The 15168-nt window shown below is 36.8% G+C and overlaps 3 protein-coding genes across 3 annotated transcripts in view; 2 read left to right on the top strand and 1 right to left on the bottom strand.

The window, feature by feature from the left end:
• Positions 1 to 15168, bottom strand: part of LOC135848931 (uncharacterized) — a 73056-nt gene that overhangs the window by 24481 nt on the left and 33407 nt on the right. The gene's annotated exons all lie outside the window — the stretch shown is intronic.
• On the top strand, positions 3689 to 7020 carry LOC135848769 (uncharacterized). The gene is made up of 5 exons (XM_065368754.1): positions 3689 to 4007; positions 4100 to 4195; positions 6218 to 6309; positions 6444 to 6538; positions 6642 to 7020. Exons 1-5 carry the CDS (start codon positions 3902 to 3904, stop codon positions 6748 to 6750), a joined length of 498 nt encoding a protein of 165 aa, XP_065224826.1. The 5' UTR covers positions 3689 to 3901; the 3' UTR covers positions 6751 to 7020.
• On the top strand, positions 10872 to 14324 carry LOC135847204 (protein adenylyltransferase Fic-like). The gene is made up of 6 exons (XM_065366650.1): positions 10872 to 11248; positions 12876 to 12974; positions 13053 to 13144; positions 13243 to 13337; positions 13415 to 13783; positions 13867 to 14324. The coding sequence occupies exons 1-6, from the start codon at positions 11140 to 11142 to the stop codon at positions 14096 to 14098; spliced, it is 996 nt and encodes a 331-aa protein (XP_065222722.1). The 5' UTR covers positions 10872 to 11139; the 3' UTR covers positions 14099 to 14324.

Below are 15168 nucleotides of genomic sequence, written 5' to 3'. Positions count from 1 at the left end.
GCAAATACATAAGTTCATTGTTATTGTACATACAATTTCTCGTAGAATAAGCTACAGCACATGGCTCCCCCTCGAGGGGGGTGGACCCTTGAATTTTTTCCACGCAGAAAACGCAACAAATCTGTATGTGTACTGCACTGTATAGGTATGCGGAGCATATGTGGCATAATGATTATTCATGATAACTGTAACTTGAGTATGTATGAGTATGTATTTTATAATTCAATGACTACCTACATAAAAAATCACATTGCGTGGAAAAAAATTCAAGGGTCCACTCCCCTCGAGGGGAAGCCATGTGCTGTAGCTTATTCTACGAGAATTGTTTGTACAATAACAATGAACTTATGTAATTTTCCCAGAGCAATGAAACCAACATCATCAAAATAACTTAATTATGAAAATCGTGAAAAATGAGGGGGGCTGAGGGGGTCTGCAGAGGACTAGGTGATTGTAGCAGAAAATCTGAGGTCATATTTGTGCTCAGCGGTATCGAATCATATGAAAACGACACCACTGTCATCAAAATGACTTTATTTCGAAAATTCGTGAAAATTGAGGCGGGGCTGAGGGGGTCTGGAGAGGGGGTGAGTGTAGCAGAAAATCTGAGGTCATATTCGTGCTCAGCGGTATCGAATCACATGAAAACGATACCCTACTCATTGATAGTCATTTCCCCCAAAATTCCCATTTCACCCCCCACCCCCTACGATACATTATTCCAAGTTTTCACCACGGCGCACCAAAGCAAAAATTTCTAATATAGTATATGATGTTTGGGGGCCAAAAATACATCCAAAAAACGTGTTTACAAAATTGTACCTCGCAATCTTGATTGTTAATAGGCATAAAAAATGAAAAAAACGCCATTTTGAGGGGTAAATATGAGGGGAGGGGGTTGAAAATTTTTGTGGGGATACCTACTAAGGATATACATAACCTCCAGAAAAATTTTCAAAATCGGTTGACATGGGGCTGAGAAAAGTGTTACTGAAATTTAAAAAAAGGGGGGTTCCGCAAAAAGGGGAGGTGGTGTGGATCTGACCAGGTTATAATGTAATTTTTTGATAAATAATCACGTTGGTGAACTTAAAATTTCAATCTAAGTTGGAAAATTTTGTCTCGGTACAGTTAAACTTGCAAGATTTACACTCGACAAATTAGCAGTTTCAACTTTTAGAAATGTCAAAAGCAGTCTGCCTCAGAAATTTTTGGGAAAAAGTTATTCAAATTCTAAAATTTCAAAACCCTCTCAAAAAAGCTTCTCGCTTAAAAAACATCGTCTTAAACATTATTTTTTCCTTCCTCAAAATACAAATTTTCGAAAGTTTTAGCCCGCGCATCAATCGAGCCTGTTTAGTCTTATTTTTGAAAATTGAAATTTCTAAAAAAAAAAAATCATCCTGAAAGTTTTTGAAAATTCGAAACAAAAAAATAAGAATTTTTAAAAGTGGAAAATGTGAGAATTTTTAAACCTAAAAAATGACATTTTTATCGCTTATTTCACTTTAAAAATTCGCCGTATCATCTCCTACACTCCCCAAAAATGAACCTAAGATCTTTTTTTAGTCAACTGGGGGACCAGTTGGGAAGTTCGTGAGACTTAGTTGAGAATTTCTGATCTTCTGCCCCCTTCCTTCTCCAATAAGGAAGCATTCTCTGCGACTCTGAGTGATAAAATCCTGCAAAACACGTTCCCAGAAGCTAATGAATTTTAAATAAACCAGTAAGACCTAGAACTGACCCCTGCAGTTTGAGGGGTCAAAGTTGAAAATTACAGAAAGGCCATTTTTTTGGAGGGGCATAATAAGGCCCCAAATGAACGAAAAAGGTCCAAAATCATACCATAGGTCATTACTTCCATTGTGATCAACATATCCAAATTTTAGCTTCTAGGTCATCCCCACCCCATTTTAGGTGGGAAAAACCACATTTTACTCCTATTTTTGACCCCTTCACCCCTAAAATTGACCTGGGTGGTCCACATTTTCAGCATACAATCAGAGGGTGCCCCTTGAGTGCTTTTTGGAGGATTCATCTTTCCAACCCCATTTGACCTCTCTCCAGGGTCAAAAAAGTGGTTTTTTGCATGTTTTTTGGCGTTTAGCCAAGCCTACAGCCCCTCCAAATTGACCTAGAGGGTCCAAATTTTCACAGTACATTGGGAGGATGTACCAGAAGTGCCTTTTTCAGGTTTCAACCTTCCAACCCCATTTGACCCATCTCCAGAGTCAAAAAAGTGGATTTTTTCATCCATTTTACATGTTTTTTGAAAATTTCGACATTTAGCCAAGCCTACAGCCCCTTCAAATTGACCTAGAGGGTGCAAATTTTCACAGTACAATGGGAGGATGTACCCAAGGTGCCTTTTGCATGTTTCAACCTTCCAACCACATTTTTACAGAAAGGTTATTTTTTTGGATGGGTATAATATGACCCCAAATGGATGAAAAGAGTCCAAAATCATACCATTGGTCAGTACCCCCATTGTGATCAACATATCCAAATTTCAGGTTCCTAGGTCATTCCCACCCTGATTGAGAATGGAAAAACCACATTTAACCCCAGTTTTTGACCCCCTCACCCCTGAAATTGACCTAGGGGGTCCAAATTCCCAGCATACAATGAGAGGGTGCCCCTTGTGTGCTTTTTGCAAGATTCAACCTTCCAACCCCATTTGACCCCTCCCCAGGGTCAAAAAAGTGTATTATTGCGTGTTTTTTGACGTTTAGCCAAACCTACAGCCCCTCCAAAGTCCAAATTGACCTAGAGGGTCCAAATTTTCACGTTGGGAAGGTGTACCAGAAGTGCCTTTTGCAGGTTTCTACCTTCCAACCCCATTTGACCCCTCTCCAGGGTCAAAAAAGTGGATTTTTTCATCCATTTTACATGTTTTTTTGAAAATTTCGACATTTAGCCAAGCCTACAGCCCCTCCAAATTGACCTAGAAGGTCCAAATTTTCACAGTACAATGGGAGGATGTGCTCGAAGTGCCTTTTGCCGGTTTCTACCTTCCAACCTCATTTGACCTTTTTCTGGGTCAAGACAGGTTTGTTACCACATTTTTTTGAAGGAGGAAGAAGAGAGTTGGACGAAGCCCGAGGGGGTGCAGGGGGACAGAGTCCCCCCGCGAATATAAGGAGGAAATAGTGGAAGGAGAGAGTCGTCCCCCCCAAATACAGGCGAAGCACAGGAGTGAAGCGAGGGTGCGAGTAGTCCAAGCACTTGCAGGAGGTAATTGAGCGAAGCCCACGGGGCATGCAGGGGGGACTTCGTCCCCCCAAACACGGGCGAAACACAGGAGCGAAGCGAGGGTGCGAGTAGTCCAAGCACTTGCAGGAGGTAATTGGGTGAAGTCCAAGGGGGTGCGAGTAGTTCAAGTGCCCTCAATGTTTCTGGCACAAAAATTTGGCTCTTACATAGCGGCAGACTGCTACGTATTTTTTTTCTTTTAATTTTTAAAAATGAAGGAGCCCACCCAGCTCAAATTTTTTGAAAATAGAAAAAAATAAAAAATAGGGAATTATTTTCTCACCACAGGTTACCACTTTGGGGGTTGGAAGGGGGGAAACCCCGAATTTGAAAACCAGGACCACTCTACCCCAGGACATTTCTCTCACAACGAACATCGCATCCTCTTCCAACCATCCCTTGATCACCCGCTAGGCATAGCAGGAGTACATCCTGAACCAGTTGTTACTGTTACCTTTTACCTTACACATAGCAGTTTACTTTTTAACCTTTGTAGTTCGAAGTTATTCTCATCTCGTTTGAAATTTCAATGATCAGTGTTCATGTACAGTGATTCTTTCGTGTTTATGTGTTGCATCATCTTTTTACATCCATCGAGTACATATTGATTATACTGTATTTGGAGAGTGATAATTGTGAAACAACTACGATGGGGTTTAACTCAAAATTAGTGTCTGTAATTAATCGAATAATTCGGGGAAATTGCCCAAAAAAGATTACCGAATCTCAAATTCCTAAGAGGGTGTCATCATCAGGTGAGCAATAACTTGTGTTTTTGATCATCTAAAGTATATGCATATGAAAAATTATTGTATTCGTTAAATAAATGTATGATATTTTTTCTTAGAAAAGGAATCCATCTTCATTGACGAAGACACCAGTATACCTTGCGATGAAAATAAATGCGAACCATCAAGTTCTTATCGTACTCCTTGCAAATGTGGTAAGGTTAAAACCGATTTCACGTACCTAATAGTCTACAGTCCAAACACCAAAAAGTGCTCTAGAAACCGAAAAGAGTTGGCTTCTTTGAGGGACAAAAAAAAGAGTAGGCTTTTCGTTAGTATATCATTAGCAGGGGTCGGATATTCATTCTCTAAAAAAAAAACAAAATATGCGCTTAAATATTCCCTAAAAAAGGCCAAAATATGCTCTAAAAAGTAAAAATATTCCCTAACGATATGGGAATTGTTTTACAGGAAAAATCAATTCCTATACAATTTTTCTAATCTTGTTGTGTAATACCAACAATTCACGATCATGAATGCAAAACAGAGCATTTTAAAATCACAAAAAGGTAATTCTGATTCCATTATTAAAGGAATAAAAAATTGCCAGTTTCACAAATTTTGAGGGGAAAAAATGAAAAATAGCCAAATAGGTACTACTTTTATGCAAAAATTTGAAATTGAGCAAAATATTCCCTAAAAATCGCTATAAACGTGTAATCCATCTCACCCTCTTCAAAGGTCACTCAATGTCTACAGCTCTCAGCATTTCCTCCATACTTCAGGTCCAATCCCAGAATTTATCAAAAATATGAACAACCTACAAATTGACCTAAAAAACCTAATACATCAACCAATATCTTATCCCCCTTGGTCTCTCAAACCTATTCAGATGGAATTTTACTTAAGAAACTACTCAAAACATGATCACTCCCCATTATTAATCAAGAGTCATTACTTAGAACTGTTATCAAACTATACTGAATATAACTTATGCTTCACAGATGGTTCAAAAATTTCTAATATTCATACTGGTTATGCTTACTCAATTAATGACAAAGTTTTCAGTTTCAAAATTCACAACTGTGCCTCAATTTTTACTGCTGAACTCACTGCCATAAAACATTGCCTAATAGATATAATTTCCATTCAATCAGAAAATAAAAAATTCTTAATCCAAAGCGACTCACTAAGTTCACTGCTATCCATTCAAAACATTTTTTCTGACCATCCCATAGTCCAAGACATACATAAGTCCCTTTTTAACCTCCAATATTATGATTACTCAATTAGCTTCATGTATGTTCCCAGCCACATAGGTATTACTGGAAACGAAACTGTTGATAGATTAGCAAAAACAGCCGCTACCCCCTCCCCTCTCACCACTCTCACTCCTGATGACATTAAATCTCTAATCACTCACATCACATTTACTAACTGGCAGAACTTTTGGTCACAACAAACTTCAAACAAACTCTTCCAACATAAAAAAACTACTCTCCCCTGGAAAAAACTAGGCCACCTGAACAGAAAAGAAGAAATCCTGATTACTAGACTAAGAATAGGCCACACAAAAATTACTCATAACCACTTATACCAAAAAGAACCAAAACCCTCATGCCAATTTTACAGAAACGAACCCATATCCATCCAACACATACTTTTCAACTGTCCCCAACTAAAACAAAACAGACTTACACTACAGATAAAAGAAAACCCACCTACTATCCCTGACGAACCCTCAGAAATACAAAAATTCATCTCCCTAGTAGAAAACATCGGCCTCACAAACCAAATCTAGCCCCCCCCCTTACGGGTGTAATAATCTTGTAATTATAAACACCCCCCCCCCAAAAAAAAAAAAAAAAAACGTAAAATATGCTCTAAAAACACAAAATTTTCACTAAAAAAATGCCAAAATATGCATTTATATGCTTTTATGGTGAAATATGCCAAAATATTATGCTCTAACAAATTGGCCTCATTTTACTTGAAATCTCATGAATTGTGGAGATAATTGAAAAATTCCCTATCCTCTATGCATACAAAAAATATGCTCCAGCATAAAAATCCGAGCCCGGCTAGTGATATACTAACGAAAAGCCCACTCTTTTTTTTGTCCCCAAAAACGGCCCACTCAAATGACACTTTTTCGCTCTTGGACTGTAGACTATAAATGGTTCACATTTTGTAGGTACCTACTTCATACTTTTATTGTAAACATTTTTCATTCGTAGTTACCAAAATTGTCGATGCAATGACTGATAAATTCAAAGATCCGGGGAACTTCCCGCAAGATGTGATGAGTGTCAGTAAATCTTTTCACGAGGTGAGTAAAAAATCAAATCTAGTCTTCAGTTTTTCATTAAATTAGGTAATACTACAATTCCCAACCCCCTCGCCGTGCTACCGCCCGGCCTGACATGTAGATATGTAATGATGAAATATTGAAAACAATTTCAGTACTCCAAACAGACTCTTCTTATTGAAAATGTTTCTCCAACTGACGAGAATATAGAAATTATTAAACGTGCATCCCTGTACGCAAATACCCTAAAGTAAGTAGGTCTAGGTACCTACATTTTTATTAAAAAATTTTCAAAGATCAAGACACCAACAATATTTTAATTTACGTATATCTGCTTTTATTCTGCTTCGCAGTTTACAAGATTTCAATTTGAACCATTTGCTCCAAATACATCGATTGGTTATGATAAAAGATAACCAACTTGCTGGTAAAATAAGAGATCACAATGTAATTGAAGGGTGACTTTCCAAAACGCACTAAGTCCAAAAACCGGTTTTTTCAGAAATCGTAAAAAAATGCGGATGCGAAGTACTGTGAATTCTCCATCACCAATGATGATAAAGTTCCCTATTCGAGGTGTTTAGGCATCGGTCTCTTTTAAAATCCGGAGTTACGTAACCATATTTTTGACGTACGGAGCTGTGAAATGTTGAACACTGGATTTAGTGCGTTTTGGAAAATCATGGATTTAGTGCATTTTGGAAAATCATGGATTTAGTGCATTTTGGAAAACCAATCAAGTTCTAAAAGTTACAAAATGTCTTTAACAAATTTCATAAATTTCATTTAATGAAATTTGTTAAAGACATTTTGTAACTTTTAGAACTTGATTGGTTTTCCAAAATGCACTAAATCCATGATTTTCCAAAATGCACTAAATCCATGATTTTCCAAAACGCACTAAATCCACAAAACAGATCTGTTTTGTGGATTTAGTGCGTTTTGGAAAATCATTTTTTTTACCGGCACTTTTAGGCTTTCAAAGTAGGCATGAAACGGCAGCTTTTTGCAATTTTTATCACTTGGAGTGATAGGTCACATGTTTTACTACCAGATGGTGCACCTAACTCATTTTTGTCAAAAATGGACTTAGTGCGTTTTGGAAAGTCACCCTTCAATTATTCGGTCACCAAACAAAGGATCATTGACTACATTCAGGCAAACTCCTCCTCCACACGAACTTCACCAACATCTGGAGAACTATTTTAAATGGTTCAGGATAGCAATTAATAGCGAAACGAACACGCTGATTTTCGCTGCCATGGCTAAATATCATCTCCTCACTATCTATCCTTTTGGGGCTGGAAATGGCAGAACATCGAGGATCATCTTGAATGATATTTTACGTAAATCTACTCGTATGCCTTGTTGGGTTACCATACCAGCAGCTGAAATTGCAAAGTAAGTAATAGAGGAGAGAACTATTTTAAAAAAAATAAATATCCCAATAGGTCACTGTTCTTGTTTTCTTTTCAATTTTTAGATATCATGCCGTTCTTGACATTGCGCATAACAAAAATAACTACAATCCATATTTGGTGTACGTTGCCGATTGTATAAGAAGATCAGTGGATAATTATGAAGTTGATGCTGATGATGATTCTGATAATGATTACTTATATTTTCATGTTTTACCATTAATATTATTTCCAGGATTGATAAAATTCCTAGTAAATTGAGCTTGATTTGTGTGAGCATACTTTTGCATATTCATATCTACAAGACCATAAAAAAGAATATTTAGACTTTTTTAACCTATTTTATCCAATTAAAAATTTGTGTACTTGATTTGGCCAATTTTTCATATGAAATGAGAAGGTCGAGATTTTGAATGCTCGTTTTTTTTTTGGTAGATTCACCCTCACTTTAGGTAGAAAAAAATATTCAAATAAAAAAATTTGTATCCACAAAAAAAAATTATATATCTGCGTCAGAATTCTTCTAAATGATCTCATTTTCAAAAAATAACACAAAAAAACTAAGAACTCCCTTGGTTTCCCAAACAATGATAGTCCCTAATGGACTCCCCCTTCCGGAAAAAGTTTTAAAAATGAGTTTTATCGAAAATTTTACGTTTATGTGACGTATGTATGTATCTGCCGAATTTATCGCCTTTTTTGCGAAGAAAAATGCGGCTCAGAAGAAGGGAGGAGGCTTTGAAATGCCCCGAAATTTTTTTAAAAACATTGAAACTTTCTCCAACTCGATAATTTTTTTCCTGCTAAATAACCTGTGGCCAAGAAGAGGGAGGCAGGCGTTGAAATGCTTCAAGACTTTGGAAGTTCAGTAGGTCCTTAGTAAATTCACTCCAAGTGTCTTAGGTATAAATACAAAATTCGATTCAGAACTTTTTGCATCGCTTCGCTCGAGCCGGTTCTCTTTTCAAAAGTAAAAATAAACTCCTCGAATTAAAAAAACTCGTTTTTAGACATCTCGAAAAAACAGCTCACGAAAGCATTCGCCATCGCTTCGCTCAGGAAAATTATTTCTTAGGCCTTCAAAAATCAAAAAAAATACGTAGGTATGTAGGTAATAAAATTTTTTATTATAGTCGAGGGCCCCGCATAAGGATCATCTGCTCCCCCTGCCGATCCTTCGGGGCAACTTTTTTCTTAGAGGGGGAGTCCTAAGGAACATTTCTAGCCTTTGTCCTAAAAAAAAATGACCCTACGTACAAAATGGCGGCCATTTTGATTGACAGGTCAGCCGAAATCGCAGATTTTGCATTCCAACATAGGACTAGCACGAACCTATTCAAACTGTACAAAGATAGATCGAAAGAGCAGGCAAAAATTCATTGCCTGTCAAAATTTCAAGTACTAAAGTGCCTCTTTCGATTTTTGGTGAATTTTTGAAACTCAAATTTAGGCCAAAAATGAGGGCGAAAAATCAAAATTTTACCAATTTGACCCAGAAAGCTGAAATTTGAGATATACCCCATTTTCGACATGCCAAATCGATTGGAAACGGTTTCAAACCATTTTGAGCAGTTCTGGATCCTCCAGCAGATTTTTGAAACTCGAAATTCCCACAAAATTTCATCAAATGGAGATGGAAAGCCGAAATTTACTCTGCAAACTAATTTCAATACGCTACGAAGTCAACTGCATGTGGATTTCAAGTCGTTTTGGAGCCTCCAGCGACTTTTTGAAAATTACGAGAGCCTCCAGTAGATTTTTGAAACTTGGAATTTCCCCAAAACTTCGTCAAACGGAGGTGGAAAGTCAAAATTTACTTCGCAAACTCTAAGTTTGACACCCTCTGAAGACGAAATCAGGTGGGTTTAAGTCATTTCGGTGCCTCTAGCAACTTTTTGAAAATTACTGCAGTCTCCAGCAGATTTTTGAAACTTGAAATTCCCAAAACATTTCATGAAATGGAGTTGCGAAGCCAAGCCGAAATTTAATCTGCAAACTAATTTCAATACGCTACGAAGCCAACTACACGTGGATTTCAAGTCGTTTTGGAGCCTCCGGCGACTTTTTGAAAGGTTGTATGGCGTTTTTTGGAAAATTGAAATTTAAAAAGTAGCTAGAAGCTTTAAAACTATTTGAAACCACCATGTAGTCGACTTCATGCCGTATTGAAATTAGTTTGTGAATTAAATTTCGGCTTTCCATCTCCGTTTGATAAAATTTTGGAGAAATTTCAAGTTTCAAAAATCTACTGGAGGCTCCAGTAATTTTCAAAAAGTCGCTGGAGGCTCCAAAACGACATGAAATCCACCTGCAGTTCACTTCGTAGCGCATTGAAATTAGTTTGCAGAGTAAATTTCGGCTTTCCATCTCCACTTGATGAAATTTTGTGGGAATTTCGAGTTTCAAGAATCTGCTGGAGGCTCCAGAACTGCTCAAAACGTTTTGAAACAGTTTCCAGCCGATCTGGCATGTTGAATATAGATTCCAAATTTTAGCTCTCTTGGTCAACTTGGTGAAATTTTGATTTTTTCCCTCATTTTTGGCCTAAATTTGATTTTCAAAAATTCACCAAAAATCGAAAAAGGCACTTTAGCACTTGCAATTTTGACACGTGATGAATTTTGGCCTAGTCTTTCGATTTACTTTTGTACAGTTTGAAAAATTTCGTGCGAGTCGTGTTGGAACGCAAAATCTGCGATTTCGGCTGACCTGTCAATCAAAATGGCCGCCATTTTGTAGGTAGGGCCACTTTTTTTTGAGGACAAGGGCTAGAAATGTTCCTTTTACAATTCCCCCTTTAAGAAAAAAGTTGCCCCGTTGATTGGCAGGGGTGCAGGTTATCCTTATGCAGGGCTCCCGACTATAGGGGGCTAGCTTGGTTTTCAAGGGAGGGGTCAAAAATCGTTATGAGAGTTCATTTTACTCTAAAGGGACTTTTTAGTAATAATACATAGAACTTGAAATTTCGAAATTTTGAAATTATTTACAGTGAATTTGTATTTTTAAAAATTAAGGAGCTCACCACATGCCCAATTTTTTTGAAAATGTGAAAAATAAAAAATAGGGAATTATTTTCTCACCACAGGTCATCACTATGGTGGTTGGGGGAGAGGAAACTCCAAAATCGAAAATAAGAACCACCCTACCCAGGATATCTCTCTCACAACGAACATCGCATCCTCTTCCAACCACCCCTCAATCACTCGTTTGGCATAGAAACATCCTGAACCAGTTTGTTACTGTTACCTTACACGCAACAGTTTACTTTTCAACCTTTGTATTTCGAAGTTATTCTCATCTCCTTTGACATTTCAAAGATCGGTATATGTACAGTGATTCTTTCGTATTGATGTGTTGCATCATCTTTTTACATTCATCAAGTACTGGTACATATTGATTATATTTGGAGAGTGACAATTGTGAAACAACTACGATGGGTTCTAATTCAAAATTAGTGTCTGCAATTAATCGAATAATACGAGGATATTTTCCAAAAAAGATTACCGAATCTCCAATTCCTAAGAAGGTGTCATCAGCATCAGGTGAGCCACTTTCGATCATCTATAAGTATGCATGAAAAATAATTGTACTCGTTTTAATACAGTCAAATAGGGATTTCACCTGGAATAAATTGGGAAACAATTTTTTTTGCGTCAAAATGCTCAGGATGGTGTCCTAAATGACATACTAAAACCCACCCTAAATCCGCGTGGTGCTTCGCCCCCCAGACCCACATTTGTGCCCCCAAAATCAGTTTTTTGCGATTTTCTCCGCCGCATTGCATTTTAGCGAAAAATATGTGGGAGATAAAAGAATCTGCGTCAAATTTCCGATCTAATGATCTATCAACTTTCCTTGTATGTTCAAGGGGGGTGGAACCACAGCCATTCAAAAAAGGGGGTTACTTGAAAAATATGTACATAAAGGATCGATACTTCGGCATTATGTGTTTGATTAGAGGTTGAACTGCCACCATTGATATGTGACGAGGAGCAGGGGAGGGGGGTGGTCAATCCATTCCATGTTGTAAAAGTAGTTCAAATTCAAAAATAGTTGAAATTCAGCAGGGGGCTGAGGGGTCCGGAGGGGCTGTGCGAGTGTAGCAGAAAATCTGACGTCATAATTCATGCTCAGCAGTATCGAATCGTAAGAAAACCACACAAAAATCATCAAAGTAAGTTTATTTTAAAAATTCTTAAAAATTGAGGGGTGAGGCTGAGGGGTCCGGAGGGGCCGCGTGGGTGTAAAACAAAATCTGACGTCATATTCGTGCTCAGCGATATCGAATCATAAGAAAACGACACCCTACTCATTGATATTCATGTTTCACAAAATTCCAAAATCACCCCCACCCCTCTTAAAACACCTTTTTTCAACTTTTTAACATGGCGCACCAAAGCAAAAATTTCGAAAGAAGTACATAATGTTTTGGGGTCAAAAATACATCCAAAAAACGTGTTTATAAAATTGTACCTCGCAATCTTGATTGTTAATAGGCATAAAAAAATTTAAAAAAACCGTTTTGAGGGGTAAATATGAGGGGAGGGGGTTGAACATTTTTGTGGAGATACCCACTAAAGATATACATAACTTCCAGAAAAATGTTCAAAATCGGTTAAAATGGGACTGAGAAAAGTGTTGTTGAAATTTCAGAAAAGGTGGGGTCCCCAAAAAGAGGAGGGGGTGTGGATCTGAAATTTTTCACGCGCAAGTTTCTCCATCGTACCCACCTTCCAAGCTGATATCAACTCGAACGCTTTCGGGGACCATTTCACCACCCTTAGGCGCCTATATCCTATATGTATTTTTCAAGTAACCCCCTTTTTTGAATGGCTGTGGTTCCACCCCCCTTGAACATACAAGGAAAGTTGATAGATCATTAGATCGGAAATTTGACGCAGATTCTTTTATCTCCCACATATTTTTCGCTAAAATGCAATGCGGCGGAGAAAATCGCAAAAAACTGATTTTGGGGGCACAAATGTGGGTCTGGGGGGCGAAGCACCACGCGGATTTAGGGTGGGTTTTAGTATGTCATTTAGGACACCATCCTGAGCATTTTGGCGCAAAAAATTTTTCCCCTAAATTATTCCAGGTTGAGTTCTTATATTAGCTAATTTGACTAGATTATTTGTATTTGTTAGAAAAATGTATGATATTTTTTCTCAGAAAAGGAATCCACCTTCATTGACGAAGATGTCAGTATACCTTATTGCGGTAAAAAAGAATGCGAACCATCAAGTTCTTACCGTACTCCTTGTAGTTGTGGTAAGGTTAAAACCGATTTCATATTTTTTAGGTACTTCCTACCTACCTACTTTTATTGTGAAAAATTTTCATTTGTAGTTACCAAAATTATTGATGCAATGGCTGATAAATTCAAAGATCCGGGGAAATTCCCAAAGAATGCGATAAGTGATGATGAATCTTTTCACAAGGTGAGTAAAAAATCAAATCACGTCTTCAGTTTTTCATTAAAATAGATGATAATAGATACAACATGTACCTAATGATGAAATATTGAAAAAAATTGCAGTTTGCTGAACAGACTCTTCATATTGGAAATGTTTCTCCTACCCGCGAAAATATTAAAATTATTGAAATGGCATCCCTGTACGCGGATACCCTAAAGTAAGTAGTACTTATATTTCCAAAGATCAAGATACCAACGATATTTATTTATGTCTGCTTTATACTCCGCTTCGCAGTTTACAAGATTTCAATTTGAACCATTTGCTCGAAATACATCGATTAGTTATGATAAAAGATGACCAACTAGCTGGTCAAATAAGAGACAAAGATGTAGTTATTCAATCTCCAAACAAAGATGCAAGGCAAACACCTCCACCACACGAGCTTCATGAACATCTGGAGAACTATTTTAAATGGTTCAGGGCAGAAATTAATAGCGAAACAAACACGCTGATTTTTGCTGCCATGGCTAAATATCATCTCCTCACTATCCATCCTTTTGGGGATGGAAATGGCAGAACGTCGAGGATCATTTTGAATGCTATTTTACGTAAATCTACTCGTATGCCTTGTTGGGTTACCATACCAGCAGATGAAATTGCAAAGTAAGTAATGGAGGAGAGAACTATTTTTAAAAAAATAAATATCCCAATAGATCACTGTTCTTGTTTTCTTTTTCAATTTTTAGATATCATGCGGTTCTTGACATCGCACAAGACAACAAGAACTACAATCCATATTTGGCGTATGTCACCGATTGTATAAAAAGATCAGTGGCTAATTATGAAGATGGTGTTCGTTTACGCAAACAGCAGCAATTCATGTTGCTGATTATGGCGGCGATAATGATACAGAACGGTTCATACGTATCTGCTGCTGTAGTATATTATCTTTTTTTAATACAGTGGCAAAGAGGATGATAGGGAATTTTTCGATCATTTCCATGGTTGATGAAATTCCCAGTAAAATGAGCTTGATTTGTCAGAGAATAATATTTTTCATATTCTACCTATGTACATACTACATAGGCCTATGTATATAAGAGTATAAAAAATAATATTTTAGGTATTTTTAAAAGAATTTTTTTTAGAGTATTTTCTACGTTTTTAGCGAATATTTCAACCAATTAAAAATTGTTCTACTGTATTTGGCCAATTTTTCACACAAATGAGGATAAAACTTGAACATTAATTCGATTTTACAGATTTCATCATTAGGTACCTATTTAATCCTTTTTACGATGAATTTTTCAAAATTTAAAAAAATCCAAAAATCCGCTGAAGGTTTTAGAACGTCTTGAAACCACCAAAAATTAATTTTGGGAGACTGAAGATGAACTTTAAACCAAATTTTTCAGTTTTGTAAACCAAACTTGAAAATTCCCCCAAAAATAAGAAATAACATTTTTCATAATCAAGCAAAATTTCAATTTCGTAGCTTTTAATAGGCTACCGATATAGTCGTATAGATGAATGGGAAAAATCAGCCTAGTTAATGTACTTATCATTAAGAAAGGTGAGAACAAACATTACCCACGACGTCATTTATTAATTTTTTCACACCTGCAAATTCTGATCCCAAATTGGCTACAATTTTCGCAAATGAGTACCGCAAACTCACGACGATGATATCTCAAAAAACGTCTCATTTTCATTGTGTCCTAAAAATAATACTCGTAGATATACAAAAATTATTACTACTGGTATATTTTCTCGGATACGTACGACGTACGAGAATACCTTATCACTTCATTTTCATCGGGAAAACATTGCAACTTGACAGTAATCATCAACATGACTCATGTTTGCTAAAATTATCCCAAACATATCTCTAATTGTAGTTACTAATATACCAACATCCAATTACATTTGAAAACATGCGCATGCAATTATTCGGTTAATAACATCTGAATAATAAATGTTGAAATATCATGCTGTTAAATCAAAAATATCATTCTGTAGGTAAAGTATGTATCTATCTAGGTAGGTAT

Source organism: Planococcus citri, chromosome 5 (genome assembly GCF_950023065.1).
Source record: "Planococcus citri chromosome 5, ihPlaCitr1.1, whole genome shotgun sequence".
In the NCBI taxonomy this organism is placed as follows: domain Eukaryota; kingdom Metazoa; phylum Arthropoda; class Insecta; order Hemiptera; family Pseudococcidae; genus Planococcus; species Planococcus citri.
This window is presented reverse-complemented; position numbering and strand designations above follow the sequence as displayed.

What these genes read in the sequence shown, in the direction of transcription:
- LOC135848769 (XM_065368754.1), top strand. Translation starts at nt 3,902, where the DNA reads ATGGGGTTTAACTCAAAATTAGTGTCTGTAATTAATCGAATAATTCGG. An exon ending in TCGTACTCCTTGCAAATGTG is followed by an intron (nt 4,196 to 6,217) that starts GTAAGGTTAAAA and finishes TTTCATTCGTAG; the next exon opens with TTACCAAAATTGTCGATGCA. An exon ending in TCAGTAAATCTTTTCACGAG is followed by an intron (nt 6,310 to 6,443) that starts GTGAGTAAAAAA and finishes AAACAATTTCAG; the next exon opens with TACTCCAAACAGACTCTTCT.
- LOC135847204 (XM_065366650.1), top strand. Translation starts at nt 11,140, where the DNA reads ATGGGTTCTAATTCAAAATTAGTGTCTGCAATTAATCGAATAATACGA. An exon ending in GAAGGTGTCATCAGCATCAG is followed by an intron (nt 11,249 to 12,875) that starts GTGAGCCACTTT and finishes ATTTTTTCTCAG; the next exon opens with AAAAGGAATCCACCTTCATT. An exon ending in CCAGCAGATGAAATTGCAAA is followed by an intron (nt 13,784 to 13,866) that starts GTAAGTAATGGA and finishes TTCAATTTTTAG; the next exon opens with ATATCATGCGGTTCTTGACA.